This window comes from Bos mutus, chromosome 8 (assembly GCF_027580195.1).
Source record: "Bos mutus isolate GX-2022 chromosome 8, NWIPB_WYAK_1.1, whole genome shotgun sequence".
NCBI classification, from domain to species: Eukaryota; Metazoa; Chordata; class Mammalia; order Artiodactyla; family Bovidae; genus Bos; species Bos mutus.
This window is the reverse complement of record NC_091624.1, coordinates 28,707,659-28,733,280: the sequence shown is the minus strand read 5'-3', so window position 1 is coordinate 28,733,280 and position 25,622 is coordinate 28,707,659. Positions and strand designations below refer to the sequence as shown.

Here is a 25,622-nt window from a genome sequence, read left to right as displayed (position 1 = left end):
CCTCTTCTACCTAACAGACAAGAAGAGTTTCACCTTACTCTGGCCAGAGGAGCCAGGTAGCCAAATGCCTCGTGAAGGGTCTGGGAAACTGCTCCTCATCCTTCTAGGCTATCTAGAGGTGCTTTGGAAAGCTAAACCATCAAATAATGACTTGGAATATGTTTGTTGTGGGTATATGATTTTAGATCTCTCTTCTCTCTCCCTAATGAAACCTTTAGTAAATTCTCTCTTGTTTACTAATCTTTTGTACAATAGAACCTTGGAAGGAACCTGAAAGATGCAAACTCCTTTCTAGAGGGTCCACTGAGGCGTGTGAAGCACAGCTGACGGCTCGGGGCACATAGATCCAGCAGGAGGTTGGGCCGGACATGCTGCAATAATAGTTACTGCTTGTAGGATACCTGTAACTGGCATGCATGTGTGTGTGTGCTTAGTCGCTCTTTGTGACCCGCTAGGCTGTAGCCTGCCATCCTCCTCTGTCCATAGGATTGTCTCGACAAGAATACTGGAGTAGGTTGCCATTTCCTCCTCCAGGAGATCTTCCCTACCAGGGATCGAAGCCACATCTCCTTCGTCTCCTGGATTGCAGGCATTCTTTACTGCTGAGCCACAGGAAACCCTTGTAACTGGCATGTGCTTTGTTAAATGCTGTGGTATGTATTGGACTTCCCTGGTGGCTCAGACGGTAAAGCATCTGTCTACAATGTGAGAGACCTGGGTTCAATCCCTGGGTTGGGAAGATTCCCTGGAGAAGGAAATGGCAACCCACTCCAGTACTCTTGCCTTGAAAATCCCATGGACGGAGGAGCTTGGTGCAAGCTACTATCCATGGGGTCACAAAGAGTCGGGCATGAATGAGCAACTTCAATAACAGCCCTGTGAGAACCACCTTCCTTACAGAAATGCAGAAAGAGAGACTTCAAGAAGTAACTCACTCAGAGTCATCTTGCTTAGTTACAAGAGTGAAGTCAGGCTTCTACCAAGGTATATCTGATTTCAAATTCCATGTTTCCATCAGTTTTTTTCTTTGCTAAGCCTGTTCTTAAATGTATTTTCTTTTGTCACTTTAGGAGGAGATAAAAATAAATGCTCCAGAATTCTCAAAATTTGGGATGTTTTAACTGTACAAGAAGCGAAATAACTAATTACCTCATCTTTATGTTAATCTCACCTTGGGACCTTATTTTCTTCACTCCTGCCAGTCAGTTACTATTCACACATCAAAGTGCCACCTCTTCCTTGAAGCCTTCAGTTGCTTCACCACATCCTGGCCAGAAGCAAAGTTAATATATCTGTGTTCATATCATTTTTCAGTTACTTCCACATTTTCTTTCTTTCTTTCTTCCTTTTGTTAGAATGAATTATTACATCTTATTTTCTTTGTTACATTTTTAAATAACAGCTTTATTAAAATAATTCACATCTCATACAACTCACTTTTTTAAAGGGTGCAATTCAGTAACTTTTAGTGTTTTCAAACTTGTACAGTTATCACTACAGTCAATTTTAGAATATTTTCATCACCCAAAAAGAAATTCTCTATCCATTATCAGTCACTGCCTCAGTTCAGTTCAGTTCAGTCGCTCAGTAGTGTCCGACTCTTTGTGACCCCATAAATTGCAGCATGCCAGGCCTCCCTATCCATCACCAACTCCCAGAGTTCACCCAAACTCATGTCCATCGAGCCGGTGATGCCATCCAGCCATCTCATCCTCTGTCGTCCCCTTCTCCTCCTCACTGCCTAGTTCCCCTGTTTCTCCTGCTCCCCAACCCCAGGCAGCCAATAATCTTTCTGTGTCTATAGTTTTGCCTGTTTTAGACATTTCATATAAATGGAATCATACAATACGTGTTCTTCTGTGACTGACTTTTCACTAACTAGCATAATGTTTTCATGGTTCATCTATATTATAACATGTATCAACATCCTTCCTTCTTTTGACTGAATAATATTCCATTGTGTGGATATACCACATTTTGTTTATCCTTTCATCAGCTGAAGGACATTTGGGTGGTTTCTACTTTTTGGCTATAAATGGATAATGCTGCTATGAACATTCGTGTACATATTTTTGTGTGACCACATGTGTTCAGTTTTCTTAGATTTATATCTAGGAATGGAATTGTTGGTTCATAGGTGACTAAATGAAGGACTGCCAGACTGCTTTCCAAAGCAGCTGTACAGTTTGACTTCGTCACGAGTGGATTCCACTTTCTGCGTCTCCTCACTAATGCTTATTGTTTGTCTGCCTTTTTGATTTCAGCCATCCAGTAAATGTAAACTATCTGGTTGTAGTTTTTTATAATTTGTATTTTCCTGACAGCGCTCATTACATTTTAAATAGTCTTCTCTTTCTCATCTCATAAAACATCCACAGTGTTTTCCATATGTTAGATCATAATAAATGTTTACATTTGTAACCCTGTTTTTTAAAATGTCAGTAAAGGAGGAGATGGTCCTTAAAGTTTTTTACCTCTTTTGAAAATGTGCTTTACCCACATCACTAACATTTACTCTTTACCATCACAGCTGTTGTCTTACAGTGTCACAGATGCACATATCTATTCTGTTTGACCTCTCATTGCTAAGCCCTACATGCCTTGATGAATGTTTATTAAGTGAATGAATGGAGTATTGTTCATATTCATTCTGGATTGTTGAGCTAGCCCCTAGGACACACGGGTAGTCTGTTTCTGCTAAATGTTAATAACCTGCTCAAAGATATAAATGAGCATGAGAGGCTTCATTTTAAACTGTCATCTCCAGAAAGTTAGACTCATCGCTAGAAAACTGCTTCTAAAATATTGTTCTAATTGTCTGGTCTTTTTGAATACTGTTTAAAAAAAATTTTTTTTAGGAGTTTCCTATATAGGCAGTCCCAGATTTGTGTTTATTCCTTACCTGAGGAATTCTATAAAATACGAACCTGGTAAATCAAGAAAGTTCATCATAGAAGTTATACTTCATTATAGGCATATTAAAATGCTTCAAAATGATATGTGATTATTAAGGTTTTAAAGAAGATATCAAAACCTGTTATTCAAATTTCAAAGGAACTCTGTTCAACTTTAGCACTATGTACATAAACATTGGCTGATATACATATATGTTTCTAATATATTGTGCTAGGAAAATAGAAGTGTTAATAATGCTGATATACTTTCTTGTGCTAACATTAACTTAATCTTATGAATAGAGCAATTATTTATTAGCAAATTTTTATGTAACTAAAACCTTTCTCTAGTGAATTTATTTAAAAAATGTTTATCCCAATTAAAATGGAACATAGAAAAGATTGTGTTGTATAATAGCTGAAATTTGCTAAAATACAAATTTTGCTGTTTTTCTGGCATCCAAATGGGCATCCCAGGTGGTGCCAGTGGTAAAGAACCCATTTGCCAATGTGAGAGACATAAGAGATGCAGGTTCTATCCCTAGGTCAGGAAGATCCCATAGAAGAGAGCATGGCAACCCACTCCAGTATTCTCGCCTGGAGAATCTCCGTGGACAGAGGAGCCTGGCCGGCTACAATCCATAAGGTTGCAAAGAATCAGACATGGCTGAAGCATCTTAGCATGCACACATGCAGTCATCCAAATACAAGGTTTAAGTTTTTGTTGCTTTGGTGCTCTGAGAGAAAAGTAAGACGAGTTGATTTCAAAGGCACATGTATCCCATTTTTCACTGCAGCACTGTTTACAATAGCTAGAACATAGAAGCAATCTAGATATCCATTGACAGATGAATGGATAAAGAAGTTATGGTACATATACACAATGGAATGTTACTCAGCCATAAAAAGGAACACCTTTGAGTCAGTTCTAATCAGGCAAATGAAACTAGAATCTATTATACAGAGTGAAGTAAGTCAGAAAGAGAAAGATAAATATTGTATTCTAATGCATATATATGGAATCTAGAAAAATGGTACTGAAGAATTTATTCACAGGTCAGCAATGGAGAAACAGACATAGAGAATAGATTTATGGACATGGGGAGAGGGGAGGAGAGAGTGAGATGTATGGAAAGAGTAACATGGAAACTTACACTACCATGTGTAAAATAGATGGCCGACGGGAATTTGCTGTGTGATTCAGGAAACTCAAACAGGGGCTCTGTGTCAGCCTGGAGGGGTTAGGGTGGCGGGGGAGATGGGAAGGGGGTTCAGGAGAGAGAGGATATATGTATACCTATGGCTGATTCATGTTGAGGTTTGACAGAAAACTGCAAAATTCTGTAAAGCAATTATCCTTCAATTAAAAAAAATAAATAAATTTAAAACAAAACAACAAAAAAGTAAGACTGGTTGATTTCATAAATTTGTGCCTTGGATCCTTAGTTAGGATAACCTCTTTTGAAAATCAAAACTCATTCTGTGCTCTAAGTGGTAGGACCAGGGTGGGTGGCTGTCATGGTGATGATAGCCAAATAAAAGTATGAAAGCTTTTCTGGAGATTAGACCAAAGAAAATAGTCTATTCCTTAAATGAGTTGCTGCCTGTTACATTAATATGACCTCTTGGCATTTAAACAGTATACTCATAGTGATTTCAAGTGCGTGGTTTACAGTTGTTAGCTTCTAATGCTACTTCTTTCATCATTTTTAGAAAAATTACTGTTAATACAGATAAGCATACTTGTTTTTTTTCTCAACATGATAATTTTATGTTCAAAGTGTAGTTTTTTGATCCTACTTGTCATTCTAATTTATATTTCTACAAGATTTGTATCATTTTGAGTAAATTATAATCCTATATAATGATGAAGATGTTATCAACAACCTAAATTCAATCTGATCTTAGTATACTAAGTACTCAATTCTATCTATATTACTATGAACTATGCATATTTAGCTAAATTTATATTGAATAATAAGATCTTATGAAGTTATAAATGTATACCTATATAGTTTCTTGCCATTCTTGACTTCCATAATAGTGAGCATCAATGTTTTCTTCTGTTCCTTCTTCTTCTGGGCCTTCATGATGATCATCATGATCTTCACTATCACCATCATCTTGAAATCTCCTGAAAACTTGGGTCTTCAGTTGTATCGTTTGACCGTTAGTGCTTTGTTGTTCACCATAATAAATAGTGTGTATATGAGGGAAGCAGAGGAAAATGTATGAGCTTATTGGCGCTTTCAGCTTATTTTGATCTATGCGAATGTGTGTTAAATGGTGGTAATGTAGTGGATCAACTGATGGACACATCACTGTGACATTGACATCTGAAAAATACAAATTAAAAATTAATCCTTCTGTATTATATCCATAATACTGTAATGGATTTTATTAAAATATTTGTTACGTTTAATTATTTTATAGTACTCAAATAATAAAATGAATAAAATTAAACTATAAATGAATTTTATATTATCAAAATAAATGATGGCTTCATTGGCTATTAAGTAACTATTTAATTATTAAATAAATTATTTAAGTAATAAATTCTTAGCAGAAACAATCTCAAGAGAAAAAAAGTGAAAATCACGTATAGTTCTACTATTCAAGATCTCATATTTCTTTGTGTACTCTATAGTATTTCATATTTTTTTCATATACTTTGTAGTACATATTCTCAGAGTTCAAAGTGATAACATTTAATAGAAAAGACTATAAACCTTGAAGTACAAATTTCTCTGGGGCCTATTTTCTGCCATTTCCCTAGCCAGCTTCAAAGCAACCATTTGTAATTTGTAGCACCATGTAAAGCATGGGTTTTTAAAGATCTGTTCTTTAAAAGAACAAAATAAGATTTCTTCTATCTTTAAAAGACAATAATGGACTTCCCTGGTGGTCCAGTGGTTAAGAATCTGCCTGCCAGTGCTGGGAACACAGGTTCGATCCCTGGTCTGGGAAGATTCCACGTGTAGTGGGTCAACTACGCCCCTGCACCACAACTACTGAACCCACACTCTAAAGCCTGTGTGCTGCAACTCCAGAGTAGCTCCCATTTGCAGCAGCAAAGACCCAGTACAGCCATAAATAAATAGATAAATAAAATAGGTAACCAACAAGGACCTACTGTCTAGAACAGGGAACATTGCTCAATATTTGGTAGTAACCTAAAGGAGAAAAGAATTGAAAAAAATAGATATTTGTATATGTATAACTGAATTCCTTTGCTATACACCTGACCCTAACACAACATTGTTATTCAACTATGCTCCAATATAAAATAAAAATTATAAATAAATAGTAAAACACAGACATACACAAAATGAAATTTTACATACTTTCAATTTCATTATTTTCTAGGTATAGGTGTTCTAAATTCCTTGGAATATAGAATGCTTGCTTCAGTTTGTTGTGTCCAACATTGAGCTCTATAAGGTTGGAAAGATTAAAAATATTATATGGGATGTCTTGTAGTTTGTTGTGTGATATTCTTAGAGCGTGAAGTTTCGGAAGTTTGTTGAAGTAATTTTCTGGTATAGAAGATATTGAATTATTTTCTAAAGACAGATACATAAGTGAAGAAGGCAAACCAGGAGGCATTGATTCTAATCTATTATTACATAGGTTGAGCTGCATTAATTTTTCCATTTTGGCAAGTACCTTTTCTTGTAACACAGAATCATCAATTTTATTAAAACAGAGATCAAGCATGGTCAAGTTTACAAGCCCATTCACAGCATTTGTCTGCAGTCTGGAGATTTCATTGTAACCTAGAAAAATCCTTTCCAAAGACTTAGGAAGAGGAAACGGAAAGTCTTCTAAATTGTTATGCTGTAGGTGAAGCTGTAGTAGATTTGGCAATTTAGCAAACACACCATGATCAATCTTTTGAGATTTAATTTTGTTGTGGCTGAGGTTGATTTCTTTAAGATGAGTGGCATTGGTAAATGAATCTGCAGTCACAGCCTCAATTTCATTGAACTGAAGATAGACTTGCTGAATGTGTGCTGGAATATTTGGAATAGTCTTCAATTTGCGATTATCACAGTACATTGATGATGGAAAGTTAGGTGGACAGAAGCATTCACTGGCACAACCTAAAGTATGCTGATGAAACGGAGCTTCATAGTTTATATTTTGTTGAAATTGGAATTCTGTTTGGTAGACATCATCTGGTTCTTGGTCATAATCTTCATCCCATTGATAACTTTCATATTGACAATATACTTTGACTCCAAGAAAGAAGAAAAGGACACATACTAAACTTGAAAAGCCCATGTTTCTTTTTTGTCCTATTACAAGGCAAAAGGAATATATAGTGGAAAAAGTGAGTGAAACATGTAATAACTCTTATATAAATTGACAATTATCTAAAATGCACAGTATTTAGGTCTGATTTGAAATATGTAAAAGAATGTCCAGAATTAATGGCTGCTGCTCAGAACAAAATTAATGTTTAAGGTAATATTTTTTAAAAAGCCTCATGCTGCATTAAACCAGACTAAGTAATCATCTTTTTAGAGAATCTCGATTTGTCTGGCTTACTAGACTGTGAATTCACAATGATAGCATGACATCTTTCTACCCCAAAGCTGAGTGCTTTTTCCATATGGATATTAGATGTTCTCACTATTTGGCCCCTTCAGTGATGTTCACTACCTGTGAGAAGAGAGACCCTATGTTTTAGTTACTTAGGAGATTATTAATACTGACCAAAATTTGCCCACTGTAACTCCTGTTTGCTGATGTTCTTTTCGGTTCTTTGGAAAAACATAGAACACTCCATTTTATGTGAAAGCTTGAGATATTAAAAATAAGTATCATGTTTCCTCTTAGTGTTTTCTGTCCAAGTCTGACTGTCACTTCAAATTTTCCCTGTGAAGTAGTTTCCAGAATCCAATTATTTTGTCTCTGACTCTACTTGAATAACTGCATCAAATCCTAGATATACACAATATTTACATTCTATAAAGTTTTAGTTTCTAATTGTTTTTTCTATACATTTTTCCTAATTACCCTCCTAGCTTTTTTCTTTCCACTAATTTTTTTTTTTTTTTAGTTAATTTCTAGATACACAGGTATTAAAAACACACTCTCCTTAGTTCCTAGGAGTTTAGGTCTAGTGGAGAATCGGACGTGCAATACAGTGAATAGGAGGGTATGTGTGGGGTAGGATTGTAAAGGAGGGAGTGCTCAGCTTGCGAAAGAGAGACAAATGACAACAGCCGTGCTGAAACTTGAAGTTGTAGTGAATGATGGGGAATGTGAACTGGATGAGGAGTCTGAAAACCTTCATTTCAGTCCCATCACTTATGACAGTCGAGTCACTTACATCTGCCTCTTGCCTCATCAGTAAAATAAGAACTATAATCACTTGCCTGCTTATCTCACTTGGTAGTTGTTATCGTCATAAATGCATATGAGGTATGCATGTTAAAGTACTTTGCAAATTAGAAAGTGAACCAGATGGAATAAGTATGTTATTTAGGAAAAGTTTAAAAAAAATCATACCTTTTATTCTAAGGCCATTTTTCTCTACCCTTCTCATCCAGGATTTCATGAGAAGATTAATATTCTAATAGAGAGAATTAATATCCTACATCATTGTATGTAATGAAACAGCTTATCTCCTGTTCATCTAGAATGGTATTATTTTTCATCATTGGATAAATGAAAAAATAGTTACTTAAATCATTTTCTCTGACAGAACCCTCCTTGAGAAAGGCTGCCCTAGATCCTAACAACTTAGTTTCTTAGTCTGTTTTCTTTTCTTGTCAGAATCTGAATAGTACAGAATGTAAATATTCCTCTAGTCTTCCAGGTGCTGCTAGTAATGAAGAACCCGCCTGCCAATGCAGGAGATGTAAGACACGCAGGCTTGATCCCTGGGCTGGGGAGATCCACTGAAGAAGGGCATACCAACCCACTCCAGTATTCTTGCGTGGAGAATCTTGTGGACAGAGGAGCCTGGCGGGCTACAGTCCATAGTCACAAAGAGTCAGACACAATTGAAGTGACTGAGCATGCCCTTATGCAGCCACATGAAGGGCCTTGTCAAGGGTACTGCAAGTCTTTTGCATACTGACTGCTATCTCCTGTCTTTATAACTTACTTCATGTAGTAACTCCAACTGCAACAATTTTCACTTTCAGTGGGACCTAAAAATTATTTGATCCAACTGTTTTTCACTGCTCCTCATTCATACCTCTCAGTATACTCAGGTCCTACCAACCTAGATCCCATAGTGCATCATGACCATCACTGCACATGCCCTCAATTTGCTGGCCCCTTGACTCTTCATAGTCCAATCCTGGTTACTCCAGTTCTCCATCCTCCCATAGCCTGACTCATGCAGCTGACAGCATGAGAGAAAATAGGACAGTGCCAACTGGCTCACTTTAAAGTCATGACCATTCAAGTGCTGCCTGTGTGACCTCTCATTAGTGCATTCCTTTTCCCTTACTCCTACACAAGCCTCTAAAACCTCACCATTGGTTTTGGATGATGACCCTGCTTCCTGTTTCACTCAGAAACTATAATAGATAATCATTTACTCTAATATATTGTCTTGTATTTAATCCTGTCCCTTCCTACAGAAAATGCCAAAACAGTAATAATTTGATCTTTTTAAACAATTTTGACTTTGAAATTTGTAGTTTCCTTTTGATAATCAGTTAGATTCCTGCCATGTAGGACATGGCATTTAAATTAGACTTTGAAGGAATATGAGGGTTCCTCCAGAGGGAAGTAGAGAAGAAAATTTGCAGATAAAAGAAATGAGCAAAAAACATGTAAAGCAACAAAGGATGAGATGTTTGAGAAGTTGCGGTTAACTGTTGAAATAGCAAAATAAGATTGTACAGCTAATCTGGCCCAAAACCTTGAGGCCTAAATTGTGATCTCAGGAATTTGCACATTGGGAATGAACACCTAGTTCATTAATATAGTTGAGCCATGATCTTCACACTGCAGTGTTCATGCATCAAGTAAGAGTCCTGGGAGGGGAAGTGAAAGAGTATGGTCTCATCCCAAAGGACAGTGTTCAGTGCTGGCTGATCCACACTGGGGAGCTCCCAGTGGGTATGATTAAGAGTGCTTTTTCACCTGCTAGAATTAGTGACCATGTACTAGGTAATTGTGTTGACATTATTAACAAAGCAGCTTACAAATATTACTGGTGATTTATTTAGTTTGATTTGGTTATTCAGTGATTGTCTTGAATTTTAGGGGTGAGGCACTGTGATCGGTGGGGAACACAGACTGAAAAAACCATGAAGACATGGCTCCTTCTATAAAGAGCATTCAATTTAGTGGACAAGAGAGTCGCAACACAGTGAACCGATTCTCAGACAAAGGGAAATAACGGCTTGCAGCAGAGATATCAGTGCTGTGGGAGCCAGTGGCTTAACCCTGCAAGAATGAGACAGGGAAATCTTTGTAGACATCATTTGGCCAAGATTTAGGGAGATTAGCAGGAATGGATAATAGAACATAAAGTACTGCTCCATGAAGTTGAGATGAAAGTAGAAGCAGAGGCAGAAACATAACAACTATCCAGGATCAGGCCGTGTATAGGGTCTCAGAGGTTGACTGTTATACAGTCAAACTTCAAAAACAGCACTACTCATCAGAGCTCTGAATTTTACCCTTGTGTTAAGAATATCAGTAATTATCAATTAGTAACCTTATATTTGAGAATTAAAGTTGTGACTATTCAATAGTTACGAGAAATTTGGGGGTAAAAAGAGACCTGGATGATACTTTTTAGTTCAGCCTTTACCTTTGACTTGGAATCCAGACCTGAAGATAGGAGCCTTTCTGAAAATGAGATTCTTAGTATTATCTGCTTTTGATCTTTTTGGCCAACTAAGAAGAAAGGTCTTTCCCTGAAGATAGTTTGTCTTCTGAATCTGAGCTCATCCATTGAGCCCTCATTCATGGAAGACCTTGGCTCTATAGCTCAACTTTGTCCCACTCCCTTTTGACTTACTGCAGTTTTCTGTTCAGAAATCCACTCCGTCTTCATGGATATAGCCATTATTTTCTATTCCTCTTACTCCTCAACTTCACCCCTGATCATTTTACTTGTTACAGTGATCTTGTTTCTTTTCATCCAAATTTTTCATTCAGCTAATTGTTTACCAGTCATTTGTTAAGCATATTGTTATTACTTCTACCTTTGATGTTCAGCAATTTATGTCATGTTTCCTATAGGATAAGTCATAGTGAAACATTATAACTCACTGTCAATCATCTCATATCCCAACTTCTAATTTTTGATAGGCTGTAGTACAATGAACATTGTGGAAGTGCTCAGAAATTTGCTGGATGAATGATTAATTATAGATTACATCTCATTGGTGATGTTTATTACTACTAATGTTGATTGTTTCTAGGAATTTATTTCACCACAGTGATTTCTCTAAAAGAACATAGTCACAGAGAGCATGGCTGTTTTCTTTTCTAATAGAAAAGAAAATATTTCTGTCACAATATACTATATTCACTTCTCTATTACCTTGTTTAGTAGAAAAATAACAAATGTGAAACAGAAAGTTTAAAGCAAAGTGAAACATGTTACCAGGCTTTTAAAATTATTTGTTAATGTGTATTTTTCATATTATAGCTAAAAAAGTTTCTATATCATAACATTTCTCCTACCTGGAAAAAAGCACTCTTACTTTCATCAAGAAAGTTTTAATTTAAATTACTAATCAAATTGACATGAAATTTTGTTCTGAAAAGTTTAAAGTAATTTGAAAGCTTCATAGCATTTAATTATTTTAAATATTTGTCTCATTGGTATGCCATAGAAGCTAAAGTGTAATAAGAGACCCAACTATTAGTATATAATTCAGAATTTTTTCCAAACCAGTTTTAAATTTAAGTCTGTAAAATTAAAGTTGTATACATCAGTATCACACCCAAGGCCTAAAGAAGTAAGACTCTTTTGCTATTAAAAATATGAAAGTCTCAAGATTATTTTTAGCCATAATACATTTGAATCTTAGTTAACTGAAACCCAAGAAACTAGATCCTTTAGAGCTACAGTACTTACATTTTCTCTTTGAGGAAGAGGCAAACACATTGTAATATTTGGTTAATAGAGAAATTTTGAGAAAATGTCCAGTGAAATTTATACAAATACCCATTTCTTTACAACCAGAATCTCTAGCATTGCTCAGATGTATGACTCAAAGGTGTTTGCTGATTTTTTGTCAGCAACTTTTTTGGTCAAAGTTGAGAAAGAAAAAGAAAGAGAAACAGAAATTACTGTATTAACCTGAAAATCTTTCATTCAAAGTAAAAAATAAAACTCTAAACAAAGATTATTTATTGGGTAAACCTTAAGTTAGAAAATTAAATTTCCTGCATTACTTCTTTCCCTGAATATTTTGGCTAATCCAAATTTAATGTAACTTTTACCAGATATTGCTTACCAAAATTATGCATTTATGGTGGCTACAATCTATTTTAATGTTAAATCAAATATACTTTATTTTTAACAGCAGGAATATTTTTTTAAAAATTGAAAATTATTTTATCATCATACCTGTTGAATTTGCTTTAGTTTTCAGGGGCTGATGAATTTGCAAATCCTGTGAATGAATCAGAAATTCCTGAATTCTTAAACTGAGTCTCTTAAAAATCCACAGTAACTGTTGTGTTCAGGCAGGGCTGTCCCTTGAATTGGTATAGCAATTTAAGCAAATATAATCTGCTTGGAAAATACTTGGGTTGAATTAAAATTATGTATTTCTTTTCATTATCTGAAACTTGTGGACTCTTAATTTAAATGCTTGTGTTCTTGGTCAGATTTATGTGGCTTACTTCTTTCTTTCCCCCTTAATTTTGGTTTGAGGAATGGCAAGAATTTCCTCTAATATGAAAGGCAAACAGAACTAAATGAAACAGCATGTACTGATTACTGTTTTTATTTTCATTTTCATGCCAAAGAATTCTTCAAATTAAGGTTCACAGTAACATGGAGTTCAGTGTCTTGGCATTTTAAGGTGGAACTCAGAGTCGTCTTGAGACTTCGGTTATCTGATACCTTGTGTTCTCACCAGTGCTTTCCGTTATTAAGACAGGGAATCAGGATTAGAAATATACAGCATTTCACTTCTAGTTTATTTTAAAAATGAAATAGATTGTCATTTGTGACACAGATTAGATATATTGCTTTTCCATAAAAAGAATTATACCTTTTCTATCAGCTTTCTCACTTTCCTCCCAAATAGATCCACTAGCATACCTTCTAATAAAATATTTGAAATAGAATTATTCTCTTTGTTATGGAATTTACTCAGAAGGTATATCTCTAATTTGTCTATTTTTACTAGTACAAAAATTAATTTTATATTAAATAAGATGGAGTTAGGAACTTCTGTTGACCAACCATTTTTGCCTTTATTTTGCAGATGTTAGGAAATTTACAAATTTCACTGAATAGTCTCTCCTGAAGAGTAACAATTAACTACTTAAATGCTATATTTTTATACTAATGTTTTCATATTTTAAACAGAGAGTTAACTTGTATCTCTTGGCAGTGAATTTTGAGTTCATTCTTTTGGGAGATTCTTTTAAGCTTGTACAAACTAATAAGATAAAGTAATTATTGAAATTTGTTTTTGTTTCCTCAAAATAGTATTTTCCATTAAGTTTTTACAAATAACTCGCAAGATTTATTTGGTTATACTTCAGACTTTTAAAAAGTGTATGGTGTTTCAGGAGATGTTTTGGCAGTATTATAAAAATCTTATCTGTTATTTGAGACACTGGTCTGTAAAACGTGGCAAATCATATTTGGGCCAAGATTTCATCCCGTTACTGATCTTTTCCATATGTTTCCTATTAGTGTTTGTTCTTAAACCTCAGGCTTTCACACTAAGGATGTACTTTATCCAAAAATTATTCTATATGCCCTGATGGTTCTTTTGGAAGATTAATTTAAAATTAGCAGCTTAATTTTTCTTTAATTCTTCATTTAACTCTGAGATTTGAACTTGTGATAGTGATTATATTTTCATGTTCTTAACAAATGTGAAAATATTTATCAATAAATAGCTAGAACACTCAGAATTAAAAGTAGTATCTAGGAAATTTAAATAAAGGTTGATGATGTCATCGAGTTTTAGTTTGGTAGGGGATGGGAGAGTTGGTTTGAGTCAGACCTTAGAGGGAAAATAGAAGCTGCAAGTAATTGTGATAGTTCACTGTTTCAGTTGGAGTTTATTTTATTTTTTAATTAGTTAATTTATTTTGGCCATGCTGTGGAGCTTGCAGGATCGTAGTTCCTCTACCAAGGATTGAACCCTTACCCTCAGCACTGAAAGCACAGAGTCCTAACCACTGGACTGCCAGGGAATTCCCTCAGTTGATGGTTATAATTGTAGCAGTTAGGGAGAAAAGTCAGTTGAATTGGTGAAAATCTAAATTACATTCTACGATTATAATTTGATTGAAGTAGATTCAAAATGTCAGAGCCAAATAATTAGTGCTGGCTAGGAAAGGTCTGACTGAGACCTAGTAATTATGGTAATAAACCATAATAAACATTTTTAATTCATTTATTCATCCAGCTAATACTTGTTGAACACCTACTTTGTTCAAGGCAGTTTTAGTTGCTGAGGAGCTAGCAGCTAAAATAGTCTCTTTTTATCATGGAAGAGGAAGATAGAAAATAAACATATATCAAGTGGTGTGGAGTGCAATGGAAAAATGAATGAGCACAGAGGTATAAGTCAATAGTTCTGACACTACTGTGATGTATGCTGGTAAGGAATGGTGGTGTAACTGGCAGAACTGCTGGAGGGAGCTTACAGATAGGCAAGTTGAGGTGGTGGGAATGAAAGGCAACAGTTGTTTTAGATCTCACTAACACTTGACATTATCTGACTGTTTCCCCAATTTATTTGGTATATGAAGGTATTACTTTTGATTTTAATTTCCATTTCCCTTATTACTAAACAGGTTGAACATTTTTTCAAATGTTTTTCAGCCATTTGGATTTTCTCTTCTGAGATATGCCTGTTAATTTTTTTTTTTTTTTTGCTCATTTTTCTATTATGTTATTTGTCTTTCTGATTGATTTTTAGGGTTTCTTTTTTTATATATTATGGCTACCTATATGCACGACTGTGTCATTTTTCAGTTGATTGTCCTGGGTTTTTCAGGTACATATGAATCATATGCAAATGATGTTGTAACTTTTTTCTTAATATTTTTGAAGGGATAGCTTGTATTTCAAGAAGACATTTTGTAAATCTTTACTATTCAGACAACTAGACTGTTGGTTTATATTTCTCTCAGTTAACACCTAACTAAACCATGTGAGATAAAAAATACAATTCAAATCAATAAACCATACAATAACAAAACTGGGAGATACCATAGAAACCTCATCATATAAGGAAGTAAAGAGAAGAATTTTATTTTTCTTTTAAATTAATTTCTTTATTTTAATTGGAGGCTAATTACTTTACAGTATTGTGGTGGGTTTTGCCATACATTGACATGAATCAACCATGGGTGTTCATGTGTCCCCCCATCCTGAACCTCCCCCCCTCCCCCCAGTCCAGGGAATGTAAAATATGTATTTCCACAAAGCATGAGAAATCCAGAGCCTAAACTGTTTAACTAGAAATTGGGGGTTAAAATAAACCAAATTCTTACCAAAAGAAGAGACTTTTAAAGGCCAGTATACTATTAGCCATAAATGGCAGAGAGTGCAAAGGAGCACTCAGAGGCATCCAGTACTCTCCACCCTCACACAAATTTCCAAAATAGTATATACAATTAAAAAGTAGTTGTGATGGTACTAATGAACCTATTTGCAGGTCAGGAGCAGAGACGCAGACATAGAGAACAGACTTATGGGCGTGGGGTTGGGGGTGGGAAGGAAGGAGAGGGTACAGACGAATAGAGATAGGGGCATGAAAGCATATGCGCTACCAAACAGATAGATAGCCAATGGACATTTGCTGTATGACTTAGGGAGCTCAAACTGGGCCTCCTGTAACAACCTAGAGGGGTAGGAGGAGGGAGGGAGGTTCAAGAGGGAGGAGACATGTGTATACCTATGGCTAATTCATATTGATGTATAGCAGAAACAAAAGTCATGTTGTAAAGCCATTATCCTTCAATTAAAAATAAATTTTTAAAAAGTCAGCTTGCCAATTCAGGAGAAGCAGAAAAATAAAGTTGTTGTTTATATAATCCATTCAATGTTTTGTTTTGTCTTTATTTTCACTGACTGGGAATAAAGTACAAAGCAATAGCATTTTCAGATTCAGGAAAAAGTGATAAGATATGTTTCCCTTTGCCAAATTAATGAGAATGTTTTGTTTTGTTTTGTTTTGTTTGTTAAAGAGGATGGGATATGTGGATCCAGGGAGCAGAATTACTATCACTTATGTTTACTGAGTTCAGTTCAGTCACTCAGTCATGTCTGATTCTTTGCCACCCTATGGACTGCAAAACTCCAGGCTTCCCTGTCCATCACCAGTTCTTGGAGCCTACTCAAACTCATGTCCATCGAGTTGGTGATGCCATCCAGCCATCTCATCCTTTGTTGTCCCCTTCTCCTCCCGCCTCCAATCTTCTCCTCCCACCTCCAATCTTCTCCTTCTCCTCCCACCTCCAATCTTTCCCAGCATCAGGTCTTTTCCGATGAGTCGGTTCTTCACATCAGGTGGCCAAAGTATTGGAGTTTCAGCTTCATCATCAGTCTTTCCAATAAATATTCAGGACTGATTTTCTTTAGGATTGACTAGTTTGATCTCCTTGCAGTCCAAGGGACTCTTAAGAGTCTTCTCCAACACCACAGTTCAAAAGCATCAGTTCTTCAGCACTCAGCTTTCCTTATAGTCCAACTCTCACATCCATACATGACCACAGAAAAAACCATAGCCTTGACTAGACGGACCTTTGTTGGCAAAGTAATGTCTCAGTTTTTTAATATGCTATGTAGGTTGGTCATAGCTTTTCTTCCAAGGAGCAAGTGTCTTTTAATTTCATGGCTGCAGTCATCATTTGCAGTGATTTTGAAACTCCAAAAATAAAGTGTCACTGTTTCCATTGTTTCCCCATCTTTTACCATGAAGTGATGGGACTGGATTCCATGATCTTAGTTTTCTGAATGTTAAGTTTTAAGCCAACTTTTTCACTTTTCTCTTTCACTTTCATCAAGGGGCTCTTTAGTTCTTCTTCGCTTCTGCCATAAGGGTGGCGTATCTGAGGTTATTGATATTTCTTCCGGCAATCTTGATTCTAGCTTGTGCTTCATCCAGCCTGGCATTTCTCGTGATGTACTCTGCACAGAAGTTAAATAAGCACAGTGACAATATACAGCCTTGACGTACTCCTTTCCCAATTTGGAACCAGTCTGTTGTTCCATGTCCAGTTCTAACTGTTGCTTCTTGACCTGCATACACATTTCTCAGGAGGCAGGTCAAGTGGTCTGGTATTCCCATCTCTTGAAGAATTTTTCAGTTTGTTGTGATCCACACAGTCAAAGACTTTGGCATGGTCAATCAAGCAAAAGTAGATGTTTTTCTGGAACTCTCTTGCTTTTTCAATGATCCAGCAGATGCTGGCAATTTGATCTCTGGTTCCTCTGCCTTTTCTAAATCCAGCTTGAACATCTGGAAGTTCACCGTTCGCATACTGTTGCAGCCTGGCTTGGAGAATTTTGAGCATTACTTTACTAGCATGTGAGATGAGTGCAGTTGTGCAGTAGTTTGAATGTTCTTTGGTATTGCCTTTCTTTGGGATTGGAATGTTTACTCAGGTTAACAGTTATTAAGGAAATTTTTAGGAGATGGTTATATTGCCAGTGGCAAAGTTCTGGGATGGATATGTCTGCTTGGTTCAGTGAGTGAATGAATGAATATATGCTGGATGAAGTGGGAGTATGAACTAGAAGGGAGCATGGAAGAACCTTCTGGAGTGATAGAAATCTTTTATATCTTGATCTCCTTTGAACAAATGGTGCTAAGACAACTGGGTCACATGTAAAAATTTAGTGAAAATGGAATAAAGATCTAAGTTTCAGAGCTAATACTATTACATTTCAGAAGAAAAATTAGTCATTATGACCTTGGGTTAGGTAGGCATCAGTTTCTTAGATGTGACCCTGAAAGCATAAGAAACAGAAGAAAAATAGATGAATTGGGTACCATTAAAATTTAGATTTTTTTTTTTCTGTACCAAAAGATACCACAAGAGTGGGGGGAAAAAAACAACACCCACACGTGGGGAAAAAAGTTTGCAAATCATATATGTGACTAAGAACCTGTGTCTAGAATAGTTAATAAACTCATACAAGTCAATAATAATGATAATGACCAATTTTAAAATGACTGGAGGATCTAAATAAATGTTTCTCCAAAGATAACAAATGATCAATAAATACATGAAAAGATGCTTAACATCACTGATCATCAGGAAAATGCACATCAGAACCACAGTGAGGTACTACTTCATGTTTTCTAGTAGCTGAAGTAAAATATATGGACAACTGTGAGTATTGGTGATGATGTGGAAAAATTAGAATCTCTATATATTGCTGATGAAAATTTAAAATGGCACAGCCACTTTGGAAAACAATCTACAGTCCTCAAATAATTGAACATAAAGTTGCCACTTAACCAATCAGTTTTACTCCTAAGTGTATACCCAGGAAAAGTGAAGATACATATTCACACAAAAACTGTGTGCACGTATTTATAGCAGCATATTTATAATAGCCAAAAGGTAAAAACAAATGTCCATCAGCTGATGTGTGGATGAATTAAAGTGGTCCATTCATACAATGGAGTATTGCTGCTGCTACTAAGTCGCTTCAGTCGTGTCCGACTCTGTGCAGCCCCATAGACGGCAGCCCACCAGGCTACTCTGTCCCTGGGATTCTCCAGGCAAGAACACTGGAGTGGGTTGCCATTTCCTTCTCCAATGCATGAAGGTGAAAAGTGAAAGTGAAGTCGCTCAGTTGTGTCCGACTCTTAGCAACCCCGTGGACCGCAGCCTACCAGGCTCCTCCAATCATGGGATTTTCCAGGCAAGAGTACTGGAGTGGGGTGCCATTGCCTTCTCTGTATGAAATGTCCAGAATAAGCAAATTGATGAAAACAGTGGATTTGTGGGTTACTCAAGAAAAGTTATGACCAACCTAGATAGCATATTGAAAAGCCAGAGACATTACTTTGCCAACAAAGGTCCGTCTAGTCAAGGCTATGGTTTTTCCAGTGGTCATGTATGGATGTGAGAGTTGGACTGTGAAGAAAGCTGAGCATCGAAGAATTGATGCTTTTGAACTGTGGTGTTGGAGAAGACTCTTGAGAGTCCCTTGGACTGCAAGGAGATCCAACCAGTCCATTCTGAAGGAGATCAGCCCTGGGGTTTCTTTGTAAGGAATGATACTAAAGCTGAAACTCCAGTACTTTGGCCACCTCATGCAAAGAGTTGACTCATTGGAAAAGACTCTGATGCTGTGAGGGATTGAGGGCAGGAGGAGGAGAAGATGACAGAGGATGAGATGGCTGGGTGGCATCACTGACTCGATGCACATGAGTTGGGTGAACTCTGGGATTTGGTGATGGACAGGGAGGTCTGGCAGGTTGTGATTCATGGGGTCGCAAAGAGTCGGACACAAATGAGTGACTGAACTGAACTGAACTGAAGGCTGGGAGTAAATGAAGAGTGATTTTAATCAGGACAGGATTTCCTTCAGAAGTGACAAAAATGTTCTGTAATTAATTTTGTGATGGCTGCTAACCTTGAATATGTTAAAAATCTTTGAGCTATATGCTGTTTTTTGAACTGTATGCTTTAAATGGCGAATTGTATGATATGTGAATTATACTTCAAATAATGCTATTATTAAAAATAGTAATAATGATGAGAGTGTAAATGAATATAATTGGCTATAAGAATTCCCAGATTGCTCAGTTGTAAAGAATCCACCTGCCAGTGTAGGAGCTGCAGGAGATGTGGGTTCAATCCCTGGGTCAGGAAGAGCCCCTGGAGAAGGAAATGGTAGCCCACTCCAGTATTCTTGCCTGGAAAATCCCCCAGACAGAGGAGCCTGGCGGTCTACCATGCATGGGGTCATAAAGAGTTAGACATAACTGAACATCCTTACACACACGTAAGTTGGTCCTTTTAAAAATTGAGTCAGAAGTACATGAAAGTTCATTTTAGTGTTTTTCTGCTTTTGCTTCCATTATAAATTTTCCTTATTTAAAAAAAAAATCTCCAAACCATAATTCAAAGTCACACTTATCCCAGTGTTCATTGCAGCACTATTTATTAGGTTGGTGAAAAAGTAACTGCTGTTTCATATTATTAATTTTAAATCATTATAGGGCTCAGACACATCTTTATTAATCAAAATAGGAACCATTACAATCTAACCCTTATGGCAGAAAGTGAAGAGGAACTAAAAGGCCTCTTGATGAAAGTGAAAGAGGAGAGTGAAAAAGTTGTCTTAAAGCTCAACATTCAGAAAACTAAGATCATGGCATCTGGTCCCATCACTTCATGGGAAATAGATGGGGAAACAGTGGAGACAGTGTCAAACTTTATCTTTTTGGGCTCCAAAATCATTGCAGATGGTGACTGCAGCCATGAAATTAAAAGATGCTTACTCCTTGGAAGGAAAGTTATGACCAACCTAGATAGCATATTGAAAAGCAGAGACATTACTTTGCCAACAAAGGTCCGTCTAGTCAAGGCTATGGTTTTTCCTGTGGTCATGTATGGATGTGAGAGTTGGACTGTGAAGAAAGCTGAGCACCGAAGAATTGATGCTTTTGAACTGTGGTGTCGGAGAAGACTCTTGAGAGTCCCTTGAACTGCAAAAAGATGCAACCAGTCCATTCTAAAGGAGATCAGCCCTGGCATTGCTTTGGAAGGACTGATGCTAAAGCTGAAACTCCAGTACTTTGGCCACCTCATGCGAAGAGTTGACTCATTGGAAAAGACTCTGATGCTGGGAGGGATTTGGGGCAGGAGGAGAAGGGGACGACAGAGGATGAGACGGCTGGATCGCATCACTGACTCTATAGACGTGAGTCTGAGTGAACTCCAGGAGTTGGTGATGGACAGGGAGGCCTGACGTGCTGCGATTCATGGGGTCACAAAGAGTTAAGACACGACTGAGTGACTGAACTGAACAATCTACACATTTTTGCCAATGATAAATAGTTTTCATGTAGTGTAAAAATCTATGCTTTAGGATTCGCTGAACTTTTGGAAAGCATTTTCTATATGCTGCTGGTTGTGGAAGCATTTTCCCTGCAAAAAATGTTTGAGAGGCTTGAAGAAGTAGTAGTCGGTTGACGAGAGGTCAGGTGAATATGGAGGACGAGGCAAAACTCCTTAGCCCAGTTCAATCAACCAAAGTATTGATTGTGTGATGTGTGGTCGAGCGTTGTCATGGAGAATTGAGCCCATTCTGTTGACCCGTGCGGGCTGCAAGCGTTGCAGTTTTCTGTATATCTCATTGATTTGCTGAGCATATTTCTCATATATATGGTTTTGCCAGGATTCAGAAAGCTATAATGGACCACTCTGACAGCAGATCACCAGACTTTGACCATGATCTTTTTCTGGCGCTGGTTTGACTTTGAGAAGTGCTTTGGAACTTCTCAGTTCTGCCACTGAACTGGTCACCACTGGTTGTCGTATAAAATCCACTTTTCATCGAATGTCACAATCCAGTTGAGAAATGGTTCATTGTTGCACAGAATAAGAGAAGCCAACACTTCAAAACAGCCTTTTTTTTTTTTTTTCAGTCAGTTCATGAGGCAACACTTACTGAGTTTTTTCACCTTTCCAATTTGCTTCAAGTGCAGGCTGTAGAGTGGTTGACATTGAGTTCCTCAGCAACTTCTCATGTTGTTGTAAGAAGATAAGCTTTGGTGATTGCTCTCAGTTGGTCGTTGTCAGCTTCTGATGCCAGCCACTATGCTCCTCACCTTCAAGACTCTCGTCTCCTTTGCAAAACTTCTTGAAACCCCACTGCACTGTACGTTCATTAGCAGTTCCTCGGCCAAATGTGTTGATGTTGCAAGTTATCTCTGCTGCTTTATGACCCATTTTGAATGGAATAAGCAAATCACTTGAATTTGCTTTTTGTGTGACATCATTTCCCTAGTCTAAAATACATATACATTGAATTTATATTATGTGTAATATAAATATAAAGCAAGTAATAAGTAATTAGCAAATAAAGTAAGAAATGCACATTAAAATGATGCATAACATAACCACATTTACTTAAGAATGTATTCCAATATAAAGCAGCAAAATTCAACAATATAATGCCACTATTACTTTTGCACCAACCTAATACAATAGCTAGGAAATGAAGGCAACCTAGATGTCCATCAACAGATGAATGGATAAAGAAGTTGTGGTACATATATATATATACAATGGAATATTGCTCAGCCATAAAAAGGGATGAATTTGAGTTAGTTGAACTGAGGTGAATGAACCCGAAGCCTGTTATACAGAGTGAAGTAAGTCAGAAAGAGAAAGACAAATATCACATATTAATGCATATATATGGAATCTAGGAAAATGATACTGTGAAACTATTTGCAGGGCAGGAATAAAGACACAGGTGTAGAGAACAGACTTGTGGACAGAGCAAGGGAAGGAGAGGGTGGGACGAACTGAGAGAGTAGCATTGAAATATATGCATTACCATATGTAAAATACACAGCTAGTGGGAAGTTGCTGCATAACACAGGGAGCTCAGCCTGGTGCTCTGTGATGACTTAGAGGGGTGGGATTCCCCTGACTATGAAAGGGCTCATTTTCAACCAGTTGTCTTTATTATCATATTATTATTTTACCAAGGGAGAGATGTTACTGCTTACCTTGTTACAGCACTGTTCAGAGCTAACTGGGTGGGAGGATCTGTTTCATTTAGAGTTCTCCAGAGCCTGTGATAGACACTATGATGAATCCTTTTGATAACACTGAATGCATTGGGAGAAAATGCCATCTGCCCCTATTTTAGAGTAGTGTGGGACACACAGTACATCTGCATCAGGTAAGTATACGTCTGTGAGAGAGCTCAGGTGAGAGGGGGTGCATTTAGGATGAAAAGAAAGACATGTAGGATAAAAACACATTGCTTTGTTAGAGTGAGGATAAAGGCTTTTTATTTCCGTTCAATACACACCCTTTGTTGATTCCAGAAGTATGTTTTGAGGTAACGAAGTGTGCTACCCTTTGGTGGGAGAGAGAAAAGGGATGCAAACCTAACTAAAACATAAGACTGGGCCTTCCTTGACAGTCCAATGGTTAAGAGTTTGCCTTCCAACTCAGGAGTTGCTGGTTCGATCCCTGGTTGGGGAACTAAGATCCCATGTGTCTCTTGGCCAAAAAGCCAGGACATTAAACAGAAGCAGTATTGTAACAAATTCAATAAAGACTTTAAAAATGGTCCATATAAAAAAAAATCTTAAAAAAGAATACAGTGCTTACAATCAAGATATTTTCAATTCTGTAGAGAATATGAAGGGAAAAAGCCCATATTTAAATAGCCACAATAAGTTAAGATTATGATAAGTGCAAAAGATAAGCATATTAAAATACTGGGAAGGTTCTGGAGATGGGATGTGAGAAATCACATCTGTTTGTGGGAGAATCAGGAAGATGAACTGAGAAGGGTGAACTTTGACACAGACAGTTGAAGTTGGAAAAGATTTTGACAGATGCACATCATGTGGTATTAATAAAGTCCCAGAAGCCAGAAAATACAGAGCATATTTGAGAAACAGCAAATAGTTTTCAACTGGAGTATAAAAAGATGTAAACAGGAAATAAAAACCTCAAAAATCATAGATAATCTTGAAAGGTGAATTAAGCATTTTTTGTAATTTTATAATCAATGGGAACTGTTATAGTCTTTTGATAAAGGACTGACATAATCCAGATAGCACGTAAATCTGTTTGGTTAGTCATGATAGAGTTGAATTGGCAAAATGAGGCCAGGAACTTATTTTGATACTCCAAATAGAAAATAAAATGATTTGTGGTATGGTGAATGAGAATAAAAAGGAAGGAATGGATGCAAGTAACATGGGAGGTAGAGCAGGAATGGCACTTGCTGAAGTTTAAAACTAGAAAGATTGGGGGAAAGAAGAGCTCAGGAGAGTCTGTGTAGGTTTGAAAGAAATTGTTTTTGATGTTGATTTTTATTGAATTTTATATCTCCAACTGTTTGGATTTTGAGAGTTTGTTACTCCCCAGCAAAATCCTCTTTTGAGAGGTGGATTTCAGAGGCCTCACCTGAAACATTATGGCTAATGTTTAGAAATGCATCAGTTTATCAGGAGCAAAGTGAAGAGGCCAAAATAGTATTGAGGAGGAACACTAGCCATTAAAGAGCAACCTGAAAGGCGTGGTGTGTGGGAGCCAATAAGCGTAGAATCTCCAGGAGGAAGCACTGTCCACTATTTTATACGCTTGATCTCACTAACTAAAACATTAGTGTGTTATCATGGTTAGAAGCTTTGAGCTAGACTGCTGGGATCAAATCCTAGATAGGTAAAGGTACCTGCCTCATAGGGCTGTTGTGAGGATTAAATGAATAAATGCAAGTAAGGCATTTGGAAGAATATCTGAAAATGTTCTTTACACACTGCCAAGATAAGACAATTCTTGTACCAAAAAATGGAATTAGAAAGGAAAGAAAAATAATGCTGTAGTTTAAGGAGAAACAAAATTGACTAAAAAAAAAAGCTTTTAGCAACTTCAGGTGATTTTCTAAAAGTATTACATTTGTTTTGTGAATTCTGTGATATTTTTTACTGTAGTATTTGGAAGGAAATAAAGGTAGATAGCCTCTGAGATTTTTTTTCTGCCTGGAAGCCCTTAGTAAACTCAGTAAGTTGCAGTAATTCATTTGCTTCCAAACTTTAACAGATTTTTAGTGGGTGATATTTTGTATTTACCATAAAATATGATTAAGAAAACTTAATACAGTTTTGGGTGGTTATGCTTTTATTACTGATTTGCTTTTTGCAAACTTACAACCAAAAATGATTAACACCTGTGGGATGAAAAACACAGACATTAACTACAGGAAATTAATTTTAGTGGTTTCAGGAATCATTTCCAGTAGTTAGAAAATTTTGCTGTGTTTCCTTTTTAAAAAGAAAAGCTTCTTTCTTTTAAGCTTTTCTATTCAGATCATAGGGCTTCCCAGGTGGCTAAGTGGTAAAGAGTCCTCCTGCCAATGCAGAAGCCGCAGGAGACATGGGTTTGATCCCTGTGTTGGGAAGATCCCCTGGAGGAGGAAATGACAACCTGATCCGGTATTCTTGCCAGAATAATAGCATGGACAGAGGAGCCTGGTGAACTACAGTCTATGGGGTCCCAAAGAATCAGACACAACTGAGTGACTGAACAAACATGTTCAGATCATAGACTAATTTATTTGTTTAGATGATTCTAACCTTAGCACTAACTTATACATTTAATTATTAATTCCCAAAGCTGGATTATTACAATTTCAGTGAATTTCTACTTATGTTCTCATAAGTGGCATGATGTCACATCTTATTTTTATGATATATTGTAGAAAATTAATTTTATTTGTTAAAACTATTAGAACTTTAGAACATTTTAATTTTAAGATGATTGTCATTGTTATATATCCTTTTTAAAAGCTTTATTTATTTCTTGGCTCTGTTGGGTCTT

General features: G+C 36.6%; 2 protein-coding genes across 3 annotated transcripts in view; one reads left to right on the top strand and one right to left on the bottom strand.

Moving 5' to 3' along the window:
- CENPP (centromere protein P) overlaps nt 1-25,622 on the top strand; it is a 237,069-nt gene that overhangs the window by 90,518 nt on the left and 120,929 nt on the right. The window lies entirely within an intron of this gene.
- OMD (osteomodulin) lies at nt 750-12,729 on the bottom strand. Its single transcript, XM_005901832.2, has 3 exons — nt 12,454-12,729; nt 6,239-7,192; nt 750-5,230 (listed from the first exon to the last, which is right to left on the bottom strand). The coding sequence occupies exons 2-3, from the start codon at nt 7,176-7,178 to the stop codon at nt 4,902-4,904; spliced, it is 1,269 nt and encodes a 422-aa protein (XP_005901894.1). The 5' UTR covers nt 7,179-7,192; nt 12,454-12,729; the 3' UTR covers nt 750-4,901.